General features: G+C 42.0%; 1 protein-coding gene across 1 annotated transcript in view; it reads left to right on the top strand.

The window, feature by feature from the left end:
• kcnh5b (potassium voltage-gated channel, subfamily H (eag-related), member 5b) overlaps positions 1 to 15,699 on the top strand; it is a 179,053-nt gene extending 163,354 nt beyond the window's left edge. The window contains exon 13 of the mRNA XM_038729311.1: positions 13,474 to 15,699. Coding sequence (XP_038585239.1) covers positions 13,474 to 14,568 — 1,095 coding nt within the window. The 3' untranslated portion in view covers positions 14,569 to 15,699. The remainder of the gene's footprint in view (positions 1 to 13,473) is intronic.
• Positions 15,700 to 22,316: the final 6,617 nt, after the last annotated feature.

The following is a 22,316-nucleotide window of genomic DNA, read 5'->3' as shown; positions in this document are numbered from 1 at the left end:
TAGAATTTAAGTTCCTGCTCTTAGCCAACCATTTGCCAAACAAACAAATATCATTTCTCTTTCAAATCCTCTGCCATAACATCTCCAAACATGCCTGTTTCTCCCTTCTATTTTCACTCACAATGCCAACTTTTGTACGTTATGTGTTCACCTTTATACTCCTGTATGAATGCGTTATTATGTTTGGGTATGTAGATTGAAAAGTCTTGGTTAGGTTTAGTATTGTGGTTACTGTTTAAAAAATTTCTTCCACACCCTTACTTTACACTACTGCCCGTATTCATAGTTTTCACGTGACGTCACAAGGAAAACGTTCCCTTGGAGGGCAAAATTTTCCGCTGCCTGCCAACCAATAAGCAAGTGATGCACTGTTACTTTGAGTTAGTTACTTTTGGCGTTGCCAAAATGCTGGATGGTTGTTGTGCTTTTGGATTTACTAATCAAGGAGGAGACAGGCCTGAGCTGTGTTAGGTGAGGGATTCTCTACATGGTAAACATTACTACAGTCAAGCGGCGGCAGGGACCTGGGGGTTTTTAACGGCTGTAACGGTTATATGGATCAGATATGCCCGACACTGGCAGTTTGTGTTCACATCTGTCTTTTTCTTAAGTTTTTAAGTTGAAAGGTGATACAAATAAAATCTGACTCCCTTGCAGCGTCTCTACGGGGGAGTGGCGGTTTTGGTCTGTTGTGTTGCCCTCTAGGTCACCGCGCATTTCACGTGACTGAAAACTATGAATTGTCCCTAAACACTGACATTGGAAGTAAATAGTGCGCTTCAGAATCATCCAATAAGAATGGAGTCTGTAGGGAGACTGGTCTTGGTATTCCACACACTAATCTCTCTCTCTTGATCTTTGACTTTCTCCTCTTTTTTGTATAATGTTCCTTTTTTTTTTCTCCCTCTCTCTCCAGTGCAGCTTCTATTTTTCTGTTTCAGTTCTTTATTTTATCTTGTCTTGTTTTATCTGTCTTCCAACTAGCCTTTACTACCTCATAAATTTTCCCATTCATCTGCTGCAGTTTTTTTTTTTAGTTGTCTTTATTGTCTTTCTTCTACTCTCTCAATTCTTTTTGTTTAAGTTTAAATTTGCTTTATTAGCCGGAAAGTAATTAAAAAAAATATTTCCAAAGATGTGCAGTATACACATTTAACAGACAAAATAATTGCATTACATTACCAGATAGTGTACTACACTGTACGTTCAGTACACACAATGCTGTGTATGTCATACTATTTCCTCTTCACTGCATACTTTCTCCTTTCTATCTCTCTGCCCAGATTTATAGCGTGTAATGTTTTCCAATTCATTCCACCCCTCCAGTCAGAATATCATGGCCTGGCTGAAATGAAGACATTACTCAGCCACAGCAGTGTCTCTGTGAAACCCTAAATAAACCCTGACACACTCCGTCTGCTCTGCTCTTGAATATTTAAACAGATCTGACGTACATTCGGGCAACTCGTAAACATAATGTTGCATTTGTTCTGTCTCCAGTGGCGCTCTCATTCTGGCTTTATCGACGCTGAAATCCAGTTTATGTTTGAACTATATTTATCACGAGAGCTTTGAAGTCTGAGACAAAAATAGATTTTTGGTGCCACGATGTTTAGAGCGCTCCTGCCCCCACAGCTGTCTGAAGCTCTTAGAAGAATACCTGCTCTCTTCTCCATTCTCTGTTTTAGGGAAGTCAGTTGTCCTTTTAATTCATTGATGAGGCAGAATATAGAAGAGCATTCATGACTTGCCACCACTGTAGCTGTTGGCACTACTACTATTTTATTCTCAACTTTGCAATAATCTGTTAAATAACAATTAGAAATGAAGTTGATGTTACTCCATATTGACCCCCATACTGTAAGGTAATGCAGTTTAAATAATTTGCTTGGCTGGATGTCCTGTAATTATTTAAGAGCAGAAAGCCATGTAAGCGAGCTAGAGAGGTAATAAGAATTTAATTCACAGATGTAGTGATGTGCACACATCGGTACTGCTGGAACTGAGGCAGTGACATAAAATACATCGATTAAACATGTGCAGTAACGTGCTAACATGAATTCAGTCTGTCCTGAAGAGCCTGTGGTTTAAGGCCTCACATGAGCAACTTTTCTTAGCACAGATGATGTGAATGTTTATGCAGGGAAAGACCTTCATCAGATGACTTCAGTGGTTTTCAATGTTTTGACTGATCTTATATGCGGTAATCACAATCCCACCATCAAGTTGCAAAATGAACTTCTGTATGTGCCGTTGTTAAACCTGACAGAAGTAAATTTCTTGCTTATGCAACGCGAGCTGTTCAGAGTTACAAACAGCTTCATTTGCATAGTTGGAGGTAGTTATATAGTTTTTACCGTCAAGCTCCCCATCTTCAGGTTCAGTCACAATTCCCATCCGCCCTACGAATATTCGCTCCGGTTCTCATTCACTTCACGATCCCCAGCTGCCTCAGCAGATTTGCAGTTTTTTTTAGATCCTAACCACACTGCTAGACTTCATACTGTATCTTCATACTGTATGTGTCTTATACACTGATTATAGTTTGTGATCACTCTCATCAACATTAGAAACTGCATCAGATCCCTGCCGTCACATCCTTTTTCACTGATCTGCAACGTAATGTAACTGTGCCCTCAGGGCACGCTCAGAGGGACAGTAGCACTGCTTTAAACACAGTCCCCTGATTTGTGTCAGAGGGATCAATGCTTTGGCACCGTGGGGGTCCGAACGCAAAGTTCTCTCTGTGCCTTAAACTCATGGATGTATTAATATTTGATTGTCTTATTAAGAGACTATTATGTAACTTGAAACCACAGGCCCTACAAACCCACCCCTTGCATTTCTTTCTTATGCAACACTGGTTTCAGTCTTACTGCCCACCTGTTTTTCTCTTAATCACCATGGCTCCTATTGCATTAATGGAAGATACTGACCGAGCATTTCAGGATCCACAAGAGCAGATTATTTTATTTTTAATTAATGATGATGTGGTAATTCTAACTCACATCTCTCTTGACATGTTTAATTAGTTTTAATGCGTCGATTTGGCTCTTGGTGAAAAGAGGACAGACTGGATCTGTGCAAAATTCATACATCACAAGTGCTAAAGAGGGAATGCAATTCTTAGAATGAGCTGTCTAGTTTTTATTAAATTTATACATGACACGGTCTTAAGATGACAGAGCTGTTAATGTTGATTCAACTGAGCTCTACATTCAAACTACATCCAGCCGTATGAATCTGTAGTAATGTTTCCGGTGAAATGTTTTGCAGGCGTTAAGCAAATTCCTAAAAATTGGCAAAATGGTGCAACAGCTGTTTTGTAGGAAGGAACCAATTCCTCTGCAATTTATTCCAATCAAACTCCGAACAGGTTCACCAGCTGGCTCAGCAGGAGAGAACAAACTCCCTTTTCTGCCTCCAAATCCCTCCTGCTCATTCCACAATTACAGAAATCAAGGACCCGTTTCAAAGCCCTGGACTCTTTACACCAAGAGAACCACAGGTTGTATGTCCTATCAGCCAATTAATGAACTTCACCTGGAATCTCAGGTGTAAATCAGCCCTTAATTATATGTCTGGAGTAAAATCAGCTACATGCTGTGTTCTTTGCCTGTTTCAGTGATATGTTAGTACGTCTAATTAATTACAGGGTATGCTTCAGATCCTTTGAGAGGAGCTGTAAAGCTGACTAAAGGTCAGCTCACATCAGAAAACACTGTATTTTAAAAAAGGCTGAAGCAGAAATCTGTACAGCAGACGTCCTTCACATAGTGTTTGAAATAATGGGACAAAAGAAGATGTTTATTTGGCATATAGAGTACACAGATAGCATTCAAAAAGTTGGATGAAAATAGATCAAATGTCAAACAAGAATATGGAACAAAATCTAATTTCAAACAACAAAAGGTCGTACACAAACAAAAGTAATAATCTGGGTACTTGTTACAAAGAGTAATACTGGTCTCAGCATTATCGCTGCGCAGAAAATGGGCTTTTTAATTTGAAATTGCTTACCAGATTATTTTTACTCTCAGTGCTCTTTTCAAGGGTTTGTTTGCACTTTGACTTCATTCCTGTAGATTATTTGAATGAGTCAACCGTGTCTCTGACTGGGATATTAGTGATTTAAAATGGAAACTCTTTCCTATTTAGCTCATACAGCTGGTCCACACGAGGAGCAGACGATTGGTGATGTTTTTTGGCTTGATGTCTGCCGGTTTAGATGCTGAACTGTACTCTTAAGTAAAAAGAAGATTCACCTACATGCACCCGAGACTGTCCTGCAAAGAAAAACTGCAAAATCAGTCAAATCAGCAAGTCCCCCAAAACAACAAATTCAAGTGACAAAGGCCTCTAGTGGCAGTAGTAATTATAGACGCGTTTCCACCCGAAGTAGCCAGAACTTTTATTCCCAGGAACTACTTTTCAAGGAACTAAAAAAGGTTCTTTCAGCTCACTGTGTGCATTTCCATGGAGGAGATACAAGGTGTGCCGCTGTTGATCGTGAGTTGTTCGTTTCCAAATGTGGTCATGACAGGAGCTAAAGAGGACGTCGGGTGACGTTATTATAGAGCAACAAAGCCCTCAACAAAACATCAGACTTTAAGAAAGGATACCTCGTTTCTTATAGCCATGATCGTTTTTCCTAACCTTAAGCATGTGATTGTAATTGTAACCTTGATGACGAAGGTCCCCTAACTTTAATGAAGTACGTATTTAAACCCAAACCATCATCTTTCCCCAAACCTAATTTTTTTTGTGCCTAATCAAACGATTACTATGAAATTGTCACATCATGAAAGTGATGTTGGATATTTCAGTGATTTGCAACAGCTCCGGAAGACACAGATAAATGGTCTCGTCCTGCCGATAGTTGTGTCGGATCAGGTCTATGTGTTCTAGAGGGCAGCTACAAACAGAGTTTATCTTTTAATTTGGAGGATGGGATCCATAACGAGGCGCAGCAATATTAAACTGATGTACAAGACATGCCTACGTGGAGTGCGTGGTGGCTTTTAGGTAAAGACGTCGCAGTTGTTTCATTTTGACTGTGTCTTCTCATGTGTCTATGATGGTTTTGTGACTGTTATCTCTGATGGTCTTCCTGTTAGGAGGTAGCCAATCCCCTGCAGGCTCTGCATGCTTATTTCCCTCTCATTAGCATGTGCCTCCTCAAATCTGCATATGGAGCACTCGGGAGAACACCGCAGAGCTCTCAGGGGGGTGTGGATTGAATTTTGAAAGGACTACACTGACCTAGCATCAGCCTCTGAGGTAACCGCCACAGTGGGGAGTTCAACAAACTGGAGAATTGTGGGAAGGTGAGCTGCTGTACTGATTAACAACGGGCAAACTGCAGTAACCATCTTTTATCCTTTAGAGCTGACGATCAAAACTAAAGATGAATAGTTTTACCGTCACCTACTCACTGGTGCTGAAGCATTACTTAAATCACCTAAAATCTGACGGTACATTTGCAGGGTTCATACCTGTGACTTTCTGGGACAATCTGACCAGCCAACACACAGACGGTCTGGTGTATTTTAGAAAAACCACCTATTTGAAGTAGCACATGTGCTTTGCAGTGACTGTATTTGATAAACAAACCTTAGAGGACGCAGGTGTGTACGAGCTGGCATAAAGCATCTGTTACATAACTGCTGCTTCCACTACGATGCAAATATGTTTGTTTTTCTCTGTGACTGAGGTTTTGTTGGATGTTTTTTATGCACCCCCAGCATGGCACTGCCTACTGTGCTGTACTGCTGTTGTTTATCTCTGAGTGGAATTCACCCCCAGATAATCATGTAGCCCTTTAAACCTGCACAGGGCTAAATGTTGAACTAATTAAGATGCCATATGTTTGTAATATTTGCTCAAATAAAATGTGCTGCATTGACACTGAAGGCAAAATTCAGAGGTGGAAAAAAGACTCAGCAAATTACTAAGTGTGAAGAGAAAGCCTATTTAAACCCTAATTTTTTCTCCACATTTTGTTTCCCAGTGAAAAAACACAAGTTGTTTGGCACAGCTAAGAGTTATGTACTTTTAAACCTTTTCAGCAGGGGGTGGTGATGGCGTAGTGGATAAGGAATGTGCCTATGGCGTGGGAGACTCCTAACCCATAGTTGCTCCAGAGTTGTGTGACCTCTGACATAGACAGCAATTGTAAGTTGCTTTGGATAAAAACTTCAGCTAAATGACAAATTATTATTTGTTAAAACTCAGTCACTACATCAATTCTATTTACTGCGTATAGTACAGACTTGACTTAAAGACACGACTTGAGACATTCAACTCTCAGATTTTAATCTGTTAAAATCTTGGAACATGTCTTTGCTATAGGTAAGACAGCTGCACTGCGGCAAGGCATGTTTATTTAAACAGAGTTAACGCTCTTTCAAGCCTGATCCACCTCTGACCACACCCACCAGTGCTGTAGCAGGGTCATTGAGTACACCTGTACATCGTTGCAGCAAGGTGACAATTTAAACTATTGGAAGTCAGCAAAAACTTGCAACTTGACCTGCGGTTAGCTTATGACAAGGTGCCTAGCTCCAGGTTGACATGCTCATTGACTGCTGTTTTGGCCTCTGAAAAAACAACCAAGATAGTCAGAACTTTGTTGGTGGAATAAAGAATGTGAAGCTATTAAACAAATCCAAGCCAGGAGAAGCAGCGTGCATTTCTCCTGTTACTTTTTGGTTTGCAGCTGCCTTTTATTAATTCAAATGATATAGCCTTATGTTGCTTTCACATGTTGTCTTGATGCCGTTTATGTTTTATGTAAAGCACTTTGAATTGCCATGTCATGTGCTATACAAATAAACAAATATAACTTGCTACGTAGCAGTAACCATGGAAAGATTGCTTCAGAAATATTGCCACAAAAACTGCATTATCTGTGAATGAGATCATGCAGGGATACAGATTGTTGTTAGGCCTCTAACAGAGTGAAGTACCAACTCTTACGACATGTTTCTTAAGAGTCATAAAAAACACTTACTGATCTCAGCAACTGCTTCCACTGTCTGATTATCCTGCCCCAGCTGATTTAAAGCTGATCGCTCTACCTTTGGTTTGATCCAACTGTGAATTGTTTCCATGTTCAGTGATGTTGAACCCAGCATGTAGGTACTATGAACTGCAGTACAGATGTTTCTCATCGGCACATCATATGCTCTTGCCTTCATTCATGTCAACAGTTGATTGTACAGTATGTGGGTCAGTTTACATTTAAGAAAGAACCACAAAGGAATACTTCTAACAAACGTGAAGTGCAAAATTTGAAATAATTGTCCTGAAAAAATATCATTAACATTAATACATTGCTAGTGAATAGCTGTTAGTCAGTATTTAAAACGCCTTTCTAAAGACTCAAATACTGAGTAGTTTCTGCTGGAGATGAATAAATCTTTGATTAACATGAGTCCTGTACTTCTACTTAAGCAAGTATACAGTAACATAAGATGTGGCCCAATTTCATAACCTATTCAGGTAATAAGCTAAAAAGGTTTTGTGTCATGAAAGGTCTCAAAAAGTGTTTCATCACTTCGGCATAATGTCATCATGCACTTTAAATTATACATCTAAAAGCTTCCACAAGGGTTTGTAATGCTGCACAGATCCCCCATTATACTTTTGTATCTTTGTAGTAATCGTACAGAGGCTCCGAGTGTGTTAATATGACAGCTGTTCAGCCGAGTGAGCCATTTATCCTTCCAGCCTTCTCTTATGACTTCTCACTTCTCCGACGCTGAGCGAGAGCCATTCAGCAGCGTTACTCATAGCTCCGCGTTATTCTGAGCGTGTGTCACGGTGGACGGCCACTTCAGACTGTGAATGAGGCTCCATATGTGAGCGCTGGCTGTGGAGGAGACAGAAGGACGGAATAATTGGGTCAGCAGAAATTAGGCTGAATGTGAGAAATGAGTCAGGCCACTCAACCCGCTGCCTCGTGGCCAACGCGCTCATCGTGGAGCGCTTTAAGACACGTAGCTCTGCCAACCATTACTGAAATGCCAACCGATTTTCTTCAGTCTTTTAAAACCTCCGACTGCCAGCCAAAGTCTTTAAAGTGATGATCTGGGTAAATTGCAGTGTGTCAAATGCATCAGCAAAAGTTTCTTTTCACTGAAGCATTTCTTTTTACCAGAGCTCCTTGGTTCTAGCACCTGCGTCAACACACTGCCTTACTATAGTTGCTTTGTGCAGATATTGTGGAAATCTTATCTGGCAATAGGGTTGCATTTTATATCTACAACCACCAGTCTGAATAGTTCAAGTATTTAGAGAACCACTTCTCACTTCCAATTCGTCACACACGGTTAAGACCCCTTGGCGTCTGTTTGTAACCAGATGCTCTGCCGTGTCAATTCCCTCCTGGTGATGCAACACAGTCTCACTCCCTACTCGTCAAATGTCTGACGCATGGTCAAGGCCCTTTGTCGTCGCTTTTTAAAGACTTGGGTAGCCCTTTTGCATCAATTATTGACGTTTAGGGATCCACAGTCAAGTTAGCAACGCTTTGCAACAATAAATATGCAATATCCGGTTACACTTTCAAGATAAAACGTAACGTTTCGATACATTACCATATTGAAACGCGCATAATTAAAGTCGTGAAACGTTGCAGTTTCGTTAGGTTTAGGCACAGAAAGCACTTGGTTGGGTTTAGGCAACAAAACTACTTGGTTAAGGTTAGGAAAAGATCATGGTTTGGGTTAAAATAGCTATGTATGTCAATTAAGACTTAAGTTAACTAACGTTAATGTCAATTTACCTCACTCGCCTAAATAAAAACATTTAATGTTTTGTTTCGCACGGGACACAAACCCTGTTCTCCTGCTTCAAGGTCCGGGTTCTGGCCCTCTATCCACCCCAATCACCTCCTTACTTCGTCTTTTCTCTTAAATATCATACGTGCCTTTACCATCAAAAACTGACACAACAGGGCTTCCCTCAATACGTCGAACTATGACGTGAAAGGGATCCCTAGTGCGTCACAAACTGACGATTATGGCTCTTGACCAAGCGTCCATATGTGACGACTTGGGAGTGAGACCGGGTTGGTTGATGTCCTGTTTAGTCAAACAGTAATAGATTCTGGAAAGTCACAAACAGCGAGGATCAGTCTCTCTTCCAATGACTTGTGCTGCGCGTCTTGTACAAAAAGTTCAAGACAATTCAACTTCGGTGGCGGGCGGGCGTGTGCGCGTGGCGACCACTTCACCTCACTCTAACAGGGACACTTGCTGCTGAACACAGACTGTTTCTGCTGCTCCCTGATAAAAGAGAAATGTTTCTGCTGATTTATAAATGTTAACCTGCTTTGATTTGATCACATCTGTGTTTAAGTTGAGATTTACAAGACATATTTTATTGCTACTGCATAAAGGGAATACTGCTGGTAGAAAAAAACCCTTATTTGTGTTTGCAAAACCACATGTTATTGCACTTTTGTGTATATAGCAGTACATTTAAATTAAAAGTGCACAATACACTACTTTAGAATTCATTAGTCAATTTTGCACATAACCATGCAATTAATCGCGATTAAACATTTTAATTGTTGCCCAGCACTAATAAATTTATAAATAGAAAATATAGAAACAGAAAATAAAAAATATAATAGAAGTGTGTAGAATGATGTGCACAATAAACCAGAATATTGCACGTTAACAAGTATTTTGTAATAGTTCCAATCTCTCAGTTTGTCTCTGAGGGAGGAGTTGAAGAGTTTGATGACTGTGGCGCTCTGATGTGCAGCCTGGAGGGATGAGCCTTGCACTGAAAGTGCTCCTGTGTTTGAACAGTATGTTGTGGAGTGGGTGGGAGCCATTGTCCAAGATGACATGTAGCTCAGACAGCGGAGAGCGTCCAGCTCCACTCCCACAATGTCACTGGACTTCTTTTAGCATCCACTACACTCAAGCTGCTGCCCCAGCATGCAACATGTCACCAAGTGTCATGGCAGCAACAGAAAAAGCCATAAGTGTCGAGGAATTGATCCAGGAAAAGTCCACAAAAACAGGTAGGCCTACTGTAAGACAGGCTTTGAGATGAGTGCTTGGTTAGGCAGGTCCTGGTGTGACAGATGCAGAGAATAAACCCGCACCACAAAGAGGATCCTCCTTCAGCTCCGTCAGTCAGCATGGTGGATGAGCAAAGATGAAATATTAACAACAAAATGGAACTTGAACATAATCAACAAAAATAAGTGTTTTGATTGTTGTTTAGTGAAGTAAAAATGGTCTGATTCCACATTTAAGTTCATGTGATACCATGTTTGTTTTTCTTTATAGTTGGAGAAAGTGGAGATTATTGTTAACAACTGCTTTTGTTAAGGTCCAACTGTGCTTTCAGACAAAAATGCAAAGCAAGCATTGGGAGCGATGCAATTACATACAAAGTCAATGCAAACACGCGGAGAGACTACCTGTTCTTTGGAGAGGACCAGGCAGAGCGGAGGGACAAAGTCTCTGCCGGCTGAGCTGCTGAGTGACGTGGAGCTCTGGCGTAGAGAACCGGGGGCTGCGCCAGAGCATTTGGAGAAATAAACACCCCTTAGATGGACTGGATTCCGCTCTCATAACTGCTCCGTTTGCCTGCGAGAGGAGCTCGCTCGAGAGTTAATTGCTTTTCTTAAATGAACTTGTAATTTTTGTGATCAAAACATTGATTTACCTTCACTCGTGCTTCTCAGCAGCTCGCCACCGTGTGGGCACCCGGAGCTCTGTGATACTACTACTACTTGTCCATTGCTTGGACAAAAGTAAGCAAAGAAGTTGAACTACCTGGTAACTTCAGAAAATACTCAATTCAGAAAACAAACATTTCAAAAGTTGTTGTCTTGCTGACAAACCTGACAAAGCATGAATTCACATGTTTAACAAATCAGCACCATGTTGTTATTATTTCTATTTTAATCACTTTATTACATTTAAAGCACAGTAAATATTTATTTTGTTTTTTTCACATCGTGTCATCGTATTGTGTGTGAACACTCGGCGAGTAGGTCAGCCACAAAACTCACACGCGGAGATTAAATTCACTTTTAAGAATAATAGGAACAGCTCCAACTAAGCAAGCTTCAGTTGCTGATGAAGACTGTGTGATGTGATCGACTTCAGCCTGAGCAAGTAAGTGGACGTAAAACTGGCACTGTTTGATCAAAAGTTTCTAAAAAGTTTGGAAAGAAACTATTAAATTGATGGATATGGTGTATTTGACCTGTGCAGATCAGGTCACCGTCTGTGAAAACCTTTTGTGTGTGTGTGTGAGAGTATGTGAAATAAACTTCAGGTGTCCATAAGGTCCTTTAGTGTGCAGTTGTCAGTTATTCTCCCCGTTTTGTCATGTGAATGTCATCCTATTTTAAGAGCGGGATGATGAGCCGTCCGCTGGCCAGTTTCTGCCCTTATTACCAATAAAATGGACTGAATGTTCCCGTGAGCCGAGACCAGGCTGAGCGCTCGTTTAGTAGACAGAAAAGTGACATGTGACAAAGTTTCGAGGCTGGACTCAAACCCAGGATGTGTGTTTTTCCCCCTGTGGTTTTACAGGTATATCTTGGCAAACTGAGCAAGGACACATGCGAAATTATTGTATAGACAGAGTCACAACGGCACAGTTCTCATTCAACACAAATGGCTCTTTGACGTCATTGTTCAGCGCACTAGGGGAAGCCCTATAGTGTTACATTTCAACTCTAAAAGTAGGCCTTGTATAAATAACAGGTGGTTAGGGTATTTGTTTCCTGTGTGAAACAAAAAGTCAACATTGATTCTTATTAGTGAACTTACGTAAGTAGCGGAACTTAACTTATGTATTTAAAGTCACGTAAGTAACGTAGTTATTTTAACTTTTCCTAAATCTAACCAAATTGCTGCTTTTCACGACTTTAACGTCATGTTTTATTTTGAAATTCTGACTGGATGTTGCATATTTGTCCTTGCCAGCTTGACCACGCATGAACAAAATGAAGCTAAAAGGTACCCAGGGTGTTGACCCCATCCTCCATATGTGACGCCCTGGGATGAGAACGTGTTGGGTATATAAAATTCTATTGACTTGACTACATTCAACCAAAAGGACTACATTAGACACAAAAGCAAAGTGTTGTCATTCGGTTAGTTAAAGTATAAAAGGGCTCTTTGATAAAAGAAACCCAATTGCATATTCACCTCATTTTATTGCTTACACTGTGACTGCTAACTAAACTTTTTTTAGTGTTTCTGTTTCAAGTGCCACTTCAGTACAAATACTTCTAAAAAAAAACACATTTAATAAAGGTAATCTGTTTCAGTTGTTTCAACTCAAGAATAAAGGAACAAATACTAAAATCCTGTTTAGCTACTGATCTTTTACCTGTTTTCATATGTTGAAGCATGTTTCACTGTTGTGTTTAGACACTTTTATATGACATCTGATGCATTTTTGTTCTTGGCATGATAACAGGAAGGGACTGTAGTTGCTGAAGTTAATATGAAGTGATGCTAGTTAATGGAGGTTCATCATATCTGAGCCCGTCACATCAGCATCAGCAGCTCAGTTGTGACAGATTCCTGTCTTGATTCATACACAAAGACAGCGGACTCATTGTTCTTTTCAGAAAGAAGCAAGTAAAAAAACAAAAACCCCATCAACTTTTCTATTACGTTCAATCAAACCAACTATGACACCTGTCAAAGTTAATTTCATTAAAAAAGTGTTCATCTTCCAGGTTAGGCCTCTAGGTAGCCATGGAGATTTGAAATGGCCGCCGGGGCCTCTCTAGCTCCCCCTCCACATGTCCTCTCTTCTAGCCGAGAGCAGACGCTGTGTGGTTTGGCTCAGGAAGTTCTCAGCCGCGGAGGCTGAAAGAGCAGGAAAGTATAGACGGATGAGAGGAGGGAGTTTAGAGGTAAAGATGGTCGGTTGTGTAGATTATGGATAGACAGCAAGGTGGGTGACTCCCCTCCCACCCATTTTTATCTGAAAGACGGACTCAGCTTGCCATCTATTGGGAGCATTATCATTTTAACCAAGAATAACACTTAAACCACTAGTTGGATGGCGGGCTGCCTGCCTGGCAGGGATTTCTGTCATTCCCAATATAATTAGTGTGTAAGAGGAGCCAGGAGAGAGTGGCGCCAGACCTAGACTGAATAATACAGGAGGAGGTGTAGGAGCATTGATGGATAATTTAACACGGATCTCCAGAAGCCAGCAGTACCTGAGTGCATCGCAGAGAGAATGTGACATGTGAATGTGCTCAGGTGAGGAAGTTGAGACAGAACTGACAGATTTCCATAATAACATTCCTCTTTTTTCCCACATTTGTAGAAAAAGCCTTTATCTCCAGTGATTAATGTGCAACGCTTGGCGGGAATGCCAGAGAGAGAATTATTATTCATAGTATTCATATGAAACGATAAGTGTTCTGATAAGCGGCATGCTGTTCTTTTCTGTGTGTTTCCCCTGCAGATAATTTTCCGCAAGATCAGTGAGGTGAAGAAGGAAGAGGAAGAGAGGCAGCGAGCAAAGAACGAGGTGCAGCTCACCATCCCGCAGGACCATCCTGTCCGGAAGCTTTTCCAGAAGTTCAAGCAGCAGAAGGAGCTTCGCAACCAGGGAGCAGCAGCCCCTTCACAGCTGGACCTGGAGAAGAACCAGCTGCAGGTGGAGCAGCACCAGCACCTGCACCCCCACAGCCTGCAGCTGGGCCACTCCAGCCTGCAGCATTCCCTGCCGCTCAGCCTGCAGCGCCCCCCCTCCTCCATGCAGAACGGGGCTCCGCCCAGCAGCAGCGTCCTGACCGTGTCTCAGGTCACGCCCATGCAGAGCTCGCTGGCCTACAGCAATCCAGGTGAGCCCCCTGTCAAACAGAACAACTGTGATATCATGGAGCTGCAGCCCAGTTCTACTGCGGGGGGAGGTGAGCAGACTGTCAGGCTCAAAGTCAGCAGCAGCCCTGCGCTGGCAAAGCCGGCCGTCAAGGCCACCGGCTGGATGCGCCTGAAAACCAACATGGCTCCAGTGGAGGCCAGGAAGGAGGGGCTGAACAACAACGTCAAGGCTGTTTCTGTGGAGATGCTCTCTCAGGAAGGTAAAGGTCAGGAAACCGGAAGGAGTGGGGATGTAGAGGAGGGTGGGGTGTCCAGCAACAATCCCCTCCGCAAAACAGACTCGTGCGACAGCGGCATCACCAAGAGTGAGCTGCGGATCGACCGGGCGGGGGAGGCACGAACCCCCGCTGCTGTCACCCCCCTCCTCCACAGCCCTCACCCCGGAGGAGTGGGGTCCCCTCACCCTTTCTGCCCCATCCCGGAGCAGGCCCTGCAGGCCGCGCTGCACGAAACCCGGCTGGAGCTCCGGGGGGACATCCAAACTCTGGGAGGCCGTCTGGGCGCCCTGGAGAGTCAGGTAGCTGAAATTATCAAACTGCTGTCAGACAAGAAGCGGCCGTCCACGGCGCCGCCGTCTGCCTCCAACACGCCCAAAACCAAAATACAACGTCAAGACATTTTCACCGTTTCCAGGCCTGTTTCTCCGGACTCAGAGAAGGACGACGGGCTCTGAAGAGAGCTTAACCAGTGGTGTAGACAGTGCACTGGAATATACGGTGATCACGTGGCACATTGTTCTTCTACGATCACGATTATCAGTTCAAGGGTGCGCTCGTTTTTTGGGCATCCAGCTCTGTCAGATCCAGCTACGCCATTGGTCTTCTCCACGATAAAAAAACTGGCTTTCTTGACATTTGCACACAGACTTTTATCTCCAGGTCATGTGAGAGTCACTCCACAGTGACCTGGATCCCGTTTTTTTGATTGTACATACCTCTCTATGCATGTCCAGCTGGATTCTGGCCTGCCAAAGAAACAAGAGAACGTACTTATTGCCTGTATATTATGCAGTTGACTGCATGCAAGTCGAATTTAAAGAGAAGTGACATTTTATTGAGCTGCACTGTACATATGAATATTTTTCATTGATAATTTACTATGTGGACATTCAGGGTTTGCATACTGGTAGCACTATAAACATTGAATAACAAAAGGGTTTACTGGCAATGGGATTGTGCATGGATTATTTATTAATAGAGAAATCGAAAGGGATGGAGGTTTTTTTTCTTTGCCTATAAGATGAAATAGAAGTTTGACTCTGCTCTCACCTCGCCCTCTGAGAACACAGATTCCCAAATGTGATGAAGAAGCATATTTTAAGGGAATTTTATGGTATGTTTTTATATTAATTAATGATTTTGCTTCTTATAATAATTTCTATTTTTCAATATGGAAATGCCCGTGGCCTCAGTTGTTGATGTCCGGTAAACCCTTAAATGGTTATTTTGTTAGATTCCTCCTTGTGTCTATGCATCGCTCGGGTACGGCGCTAGAATATTCTGAATATTATACTTTTTGTTATCATTTCGGTGAATGAGGGATGTTTTGTTTTTGTTCCATTCCTTTGCATGAATCAGGGATGGCAGAATGCACTTTGGGTAAAGCTGGGATGACAAGAAGGCTTTGGGGAAATAACACGGAGTTTAGTTCACATAAAAGTCCACTCAGCACAGTGACATGTAATCCCACAGCCCCAGCACCACACACGGCAGTCTTAACCAGCGAGCTGAAGCCCGCTCACAATTCCATTAACCACAGCAGCTTCGCCGCAAAAAGCTCAAGTAATAAAAAATGGAATACTGTACTTTTTATGATATCAGTTTTCTAAATCTGCATGCAAAGGAGCAGTTTTATGCTCCAGAGTGCGTGCATACATGTGTGTTTGAGCTTCATACATATACATGCATAGTGTGACGACGTCTCTTGACGTGAACCCTGACAGCCCAGGGCGACAGATCAGTCGGTTTTGTCAGAAGTCGAGGTTTTTCAGGTCTGGTGAGATTCAGACGCTGTCCCTCCTCACCCCGCAGTGCAGCAGCACTCATCCCATGACACACACACATTATCATATTTAATAGAGGTAGAATATATGAACGGTAGCCATCATAGAAGCCTCACATAGTTTTAAATGAAAACATTTAAGTCGTTTGTGCTTTCTTACATTATCAGCAGGAGTGAACGGACAGGTGGCAGAAAACAGGCTGATGTGACGGGATCAAATTCAACAGGTTGGATAAGTTAACAGGTGGTTGGATTTCCTTTTGGGAGGGTGACTTTTATTACTTTATAAGACAGTAAACAGTGGAGGCATAACAAAATAAGTCTTCTATCAGACTTAAACTAAGGATTGATTAAACCCCCAGGCCTGGCCGGTTTGATTTGGCCATCTCTGTGGAAATGTTTTTGTTTTGGAAAGGGCAGTAGATCTTGTTCACTGTCGGACCTGGTTGCTAGATGTTTGGTGCCGCTGATATCTAAACAGAAAGCAGTGATGCATATAACACATTTTAAAAAGGACAAAAGATCCGTCCAATGCCAGGATCAGAGGACACAAAATGACCCAATCCAAAAGACATGAGGTGTCACTAAAGCAAATTGGTAGATTTAACTGGGTTAAGTGTGTCAGCATATCAGAATTTATTTCCCAACTTTAAATAGTTTCATGGCATCAGCGACGTCCTGCATAACAATTTGGATGCCAGGGATGTTGATATTGCTAGTATATTAATTTGTGCTAAGTATCCTTCTGTAGAGGACGCGTCAACATGCAAAAATATTTATAACCGACCTAAATGGCCACGCTTGAAGGCAGGACAAATAGCTCACCACATAGAAAGGGGCGAGACATGATAAATCAGAAATGTGGGTGTCATCCAATGATTCGACAGTCACTTTGTTTTTAACATGCTCTCTCTCCCCTCCTGACCGGTCACCTTTGCATGTCATTCAGGTCGTCAAAGATGTCGCTCAACAGCTGGTCTGACATATCTCTCGGCCAAATCACAGGAGGAATTTAAAGTCACCCAATCTCACATGGTGATCAGTATTTTGTAGTCTGATCCGGGGATAGATATGTGCCTGAAAAAGAATCAATGAGGTCAACGTCCACATACCCGCAAGTGGTATCAATTTTTAATTTTAATGATTTTAGTGGCAAGTGAAAAAACACAGTACAAATGAAAACAAAACATTAGTGTCATGTACAGTTTGCTGGCTCTCAAACTGCTGCACTGAAATGGAAATAAATCTATTTTCCACCTCGGTCTATCACGATGCCAGACTCGCTGACTCGTTCAGATTAGTCTCTCCCAGCTGTCGACTGAAAAATAATGAGGATTATAATAACTTTATATAATAACTTTGTAAAGCTAATTGGCATGAAGTCACACTAGTTGAAGATGAGACGTCTGTCACAACCCGCTAATCAGGTTTTGCTTTGGACATTTTTTGAAAAAAAATACACTTTTAATGGCTTCTGGATTTCATGCTGCGCACACGAGCCCGTTTTCTGTTCCGACCCGCTTCGCTTTCACACTCTGGGAGTTTCCCTGTGCAACCCTTGTTCTCTGTGCTGTTGGCCCCTGAGCAGATCCCCTGCATTAATCAGGGGTAAGTGCCTTGCTCAGGGGCCCCTCAGCACCTCAGCTTCAGGCAATCTGGCCCCTAGCATGAATGCAGAAATGAAGTGATGTAGAGGAGTGGATGATGGCTACCACTGTACCTGTGTAGAGCAGCACAGTTCCTTCATATCTCTTTATCTTACTGAAATGTCACATATACCGAATATCATGCAAAGCTATGCAACATTTGATTCTCTTGCAGGTGTAAAGAGGCTGATTCTGATGGACTTGTATTGTTCCATAGTATATAGTGTCATTAGGCCAGGGTAAGGGTAATTTTTGCAAATATATCTATTTGAGGGATTTGTTTTTCATGTGTAGATAAGATGAGACATCAGATATTTATATCCACCAACCAAACATAACACCTAAACTTGCCAAATGATGGGTAGCATGAAATCAAAATTAGTCATCTTTAAGGAGACACAGTCTGTCGGTTCAACACTTTTCATCCCAAAGTTGTTATGACTTTGTTTTCACGCAGTGTCTCCAACAGGTAAAAAAAACAAAAAAAACGCAAGAATTCCCGTTAGCTTCAGCTGTATTTTAGATTAATGCCAACATGCTAACTGTTTGATTAACTTATAGACAATAACAAGCTTTGTTGTGATACAAACAGAACCTTCATGTAGAAGGTGACCTCCCTTGTTTCATTTAACTTGCATGAAACTTACAATTACTTTCCAGTAGAGGTCTTCACGGGGCGGCTAAGTTCTTAAATACGACTTAAGTCAGGCTGGGTCCAAATTATATTCAGTAATATGGCTGTTTTATTGTGGTGGGTCTCCTCAATATGTCAAATACCTGAACGTTTTTTGGGGAGCAGTCAGTCAGGTAAAATTTTTAATGTATTGGTTAACTTACTTATTGCTACTGCCAGTGTTGGTGTCCTGTGTTTGGCTCAGTATAGATCTGATCTTTGGGTCCCTTTCGGAACAAACTTATGGACGTCAGGTCCGTTTTTGACCAGTGAAGACCTCTACTGTCCAGCGATGACTTCAGTTTGCTTTGGTTAATGAGAACAGGCGTGCATGTCTTTATATTATCATGCGATTAGTACACACCGTAACAGTTTAGTAGGCTTCCTACACAAACTTTGACTTTTATCTAAATTTCTTGCCTCAATTTGAAAAGAAATCCACCTTAATGCACTTACAATACACTTATATGTATCTCTTTAGGATAACTGACCTGGTCCCTGAAAAGAAAGTCTTCCCATCTTATATATCCAACATCAGGTTTTGACCACCTTTTGTGCACCAGTAACAGACCATAATGCAAAGCAATCACAGCTGGTATTGTATTGGATCTGCAGATGGTAGTGCATGAGGTGTTGTGCCCCTTTTTGATGATGAGGTTTTTTTAGTTTGACCAACTGGGCACAACTCACTGTAGCTCACTTTCATTTGGCAACAGAGACTCTTATCTGGGAGACGTTAAAAGCAACCAGGAAAGCACTTACTGAGCAAAACTGGAGGAACAGAGTGCGCCGCAAAAGCAAAACATCACAAAATAACTCCCAGAATGCACCAAACGTCAGAGATTTATTGTATATGTCTAAATCTGAGAGGAACCTCTGGGATTTAAAGATCTCTGCAGGTGCTCAGTTTGAGAAGTAACCTGGCGGGACAGCTGTCACATGATGGAGCTGAAGATTACTAACAAAAACAAAAGCCATAACACAGGATCAAAAATGAAAGCGGGATTCTACTATTGTTCTGTCATCCCAATCTTTGACATAATTTTCAGTAATCCTGCTCTTGAACATATCACATCTGAAACGTCCCCTTAAAAAACAATCCTGAAAGTCAGATTTGTTTGATGTGATTAATGCAGGCTGCAACCTTTCTGCTCTTGCTGCAGCAACAAGTCTTCAGAAGAAGCTCTGAAATTTAGCGCTCGGTAAGATTTGCTTTAAAAAGAAATCCACAGTTTTAGTGTTTGCAGTGCAGTGAGTTTATTTTCAAATGCAACACCCAAGAAAAAGGCTCCCTCAGCAGTTAAAGTGCATGATGGGGTGCGGGACAGGCAGCTCCTCTGACGGCTTCGACCGCGTATCGAGTTTCAGAGATTTCCTGTCAGCGAACTCGCCTGAAACTTTGTGTGAGGAGGCGCAGGCAGCAGAGAGCGCGGCCTCTTCTTTATTAATTTGACAAGAGAATGAAGGGCAACTCCTGTGATCTGAGCCCTGCACACACACACACACCTTTCAGCACAGGATTTTTTGGCTTTGCCACATGAATGTATAACAACGCCCCCCAACCCCTGTCCACACTCTGCTCTCCCAGCATTTTCACTGGGAGCAGATGGTTTAGTTTCTTTACATTTACAGAATTACTCTCCTCTCTCCTTTTCTTTCTTTCCTTTGTCACTTTCCGTATTAAAAGCTGGTGGGCTGGTCCTCTTCCATCCTGTCTCCTGTCTATCTCTAAGTTCTCTCTCTCTTTTCTCCACCTCGCCCCCCTTCTGATCCTCCTTTCTCTCTGTCCTCTCCCCTCTCTTTGATCTCCTCTTCCTATAACTCCATCACGCTCTCCTCAGCATGCTGATGATGTACTGCGTCGTGCCGACTGACTGACACATGAATCCACCTCTCTGGGGACGGGCGGGCACGACCGAGGGGCCTCATTTAATAAAATCATCCTTGATTCAATTCCACATATTGCATTGCAGATGACACTAAAAGAAATGGAAGTCATTCCCCACACAGTGATAGAATGTTTTATTGTCTCAGAAAATCAACGTAACCTGCAGAATTTGCTCGCCAGGATTAATTTTTCATCAATCCCGTCTTCAGCTCAGATTCAGTCATAAACCTTTGGATGATTTTAATAAACGGGGCCCTTTAGGAAGAGTTTCTCTTTTTTCTACTGGAATGTTATCAATTTCTACTGTTTTGTTAAAGCATCGGTATGGAGCAGCACTGAAATCCCACACTGACTCATGTATTGTTTTGCAGTTGCACACCTAAACTGTAGTGTCGGAATAATAAACAGCCGTCTGGGATACTCTCTGGGCTTCCTGTCTCTCTCTCTGTTTTTAGAGACATCTTCTTCGTCACTCTAATGGGGCATTAAGTAATCCCTTACTTTTATTGATCTGTATTGGCACCTAGTAGGAGCTGAAACAACACAAAGAGAACTTTCTCTGCAGCAGGACAGATCTTACCTTCACCTTCTCCTGTGCTGCTGAGCTGTAAGTAAAAACACCAGATGAGTCATATTCCTGAAAACATCTGAAGATATACATTGAGTTGCCAGTTTATTAGGTACACCAAGCTAGTAGTACTGCAGTCTATTAGCTATTAACAGTCCTACAAAACATCCTCCCTTCATGAAGTTTAAAATGTTCAGTTCATGTAACTGATTTAGAGAGGTATTTGAGTTTTTCAGACCCAAAGCGGACACAAGACTCACAGGTGGAAATAATAATAATATAAATAATAATTTAATGGCAGAAATTCTGCCTTTAAATTATATAGTAGTAGTAAGTGGGGAAGAGTGGCTGCCAGAAGGCAGGCAGAGGAGTTTGAGTAGCGGCTGAGTGGAGTGGCTGATAGCAGGAGACACTGGCACCGGAGATCTGCTGCACAGGAAAGAGACACGTTAGCAAAAGACAAAAAGAGCACAAGAGACACTAGAAGATAAACTGGTCGAGACACTGTCACAGTAAAGACTGAAACAATCTGGTGCTGACTGACTGGAGACCAGGAGTATTTCAACACACACACCAGAGAAAACACCAGAAAACACCACAATATAACAGGGGTCAAATTTCCTCTCTGCTTTTGGCAACAGCACTTTTGTATAAACCTGGAGATATTTGACTTTATAAGTTGACAAGAACCTGCAGTCCTTTGAAGGACACACCTTAGTGGACTGCCTCTTCCGGAGTGCCTGAATTAGCTTTACTTTCTGCATTCACAAGAAAAACTACCCCGAAATGCTAATGATTAAAACTCAATAGTTTAATATGTACATAACTTAAGCAGACTCTGCTGCCTCGGTACGTGTGAATGGGTGAAGCTCAGGTCAGAAGAACGCATCGTGCAGATGTAGCCTCCAGCTTTTTAATCGCTCAAGACCCGTACAGGACTGCAGTTAATGTAAAGACAGAGGTAAATGGAAGCTGGGAGATTTAGTTTATTCACTTATTTCTGAACTTGAACAATCTGATTTTCCCTGCAGGTTCCACTTCTTATTACACTAACTGCTCTGTCAGAAGTCACATACAGATTTTTGGAAAACTCAACTCTTGTACTTTTCATCCTGTCCCGCAGCTTAACCTTTTCAGACATCTTCGGTAATATTCATCTCCCTCATCTCCTCAGGCTTCCTGCCTCATTCTCTCGTTTTCTATTTTCTTTCTGTCCGTGTGATTAGAATGTATATTACAGGCTCCTGTCGGCTGCTTTCTAAGAGGATGAGTGTAATATGAAATAATCTTTAGTCCCAGTTTACACCACTGAATCTCATTAAAGTACTTTGCCAGTTTAGAGTGTTTAGAGACTCTGAGTGTTGCAGTCGCTGCTATAGTTTGCGTTGTTTCAGCAGTTCAGTTTTTCTTTTATCAGTATAGCTATTTATCTGGCTGCCTTTCCAAACGCATTAATCTGTCCAACTAATCCAATCAGGTGCGAAAGGTGGTGTGAAAAGGCTCTGAAACTCGGAAGCCAGTTACTGGCAGACAGCAGAATTATCACGCTTAGTTTAGAGAAATTGGCCTGTCAGGACTCTGCTGCAGCTCCAGCCTGCCCACCTGCGGCTCTGCCCGGACACATGAAGTCTCCGCTGTGTGCAAA

This window comes from Micropterus salmoides, unplaced genomic scaffold, assembly GCF_014851395.1.
Source record: "Micropterus salmoides isolate LMB-PRFRI ecotype aquatic unplaced genomic scaffold, ASM1485139v1 Ms_hic_scaffold_19, whole genome shotgun sequence".
Lineage (NCBI taxonomy): Eukaryota > Metazoa > Chordata > Actinopteri > Centrarchiformes > Centrarchidae > Micropterus > Micropterus salmoides.
The sequence above is the reverse complement of the archived record's forward strand: the minus strand, read 5'-3'. Positions and strand labels throughout refer to the sequence as shown.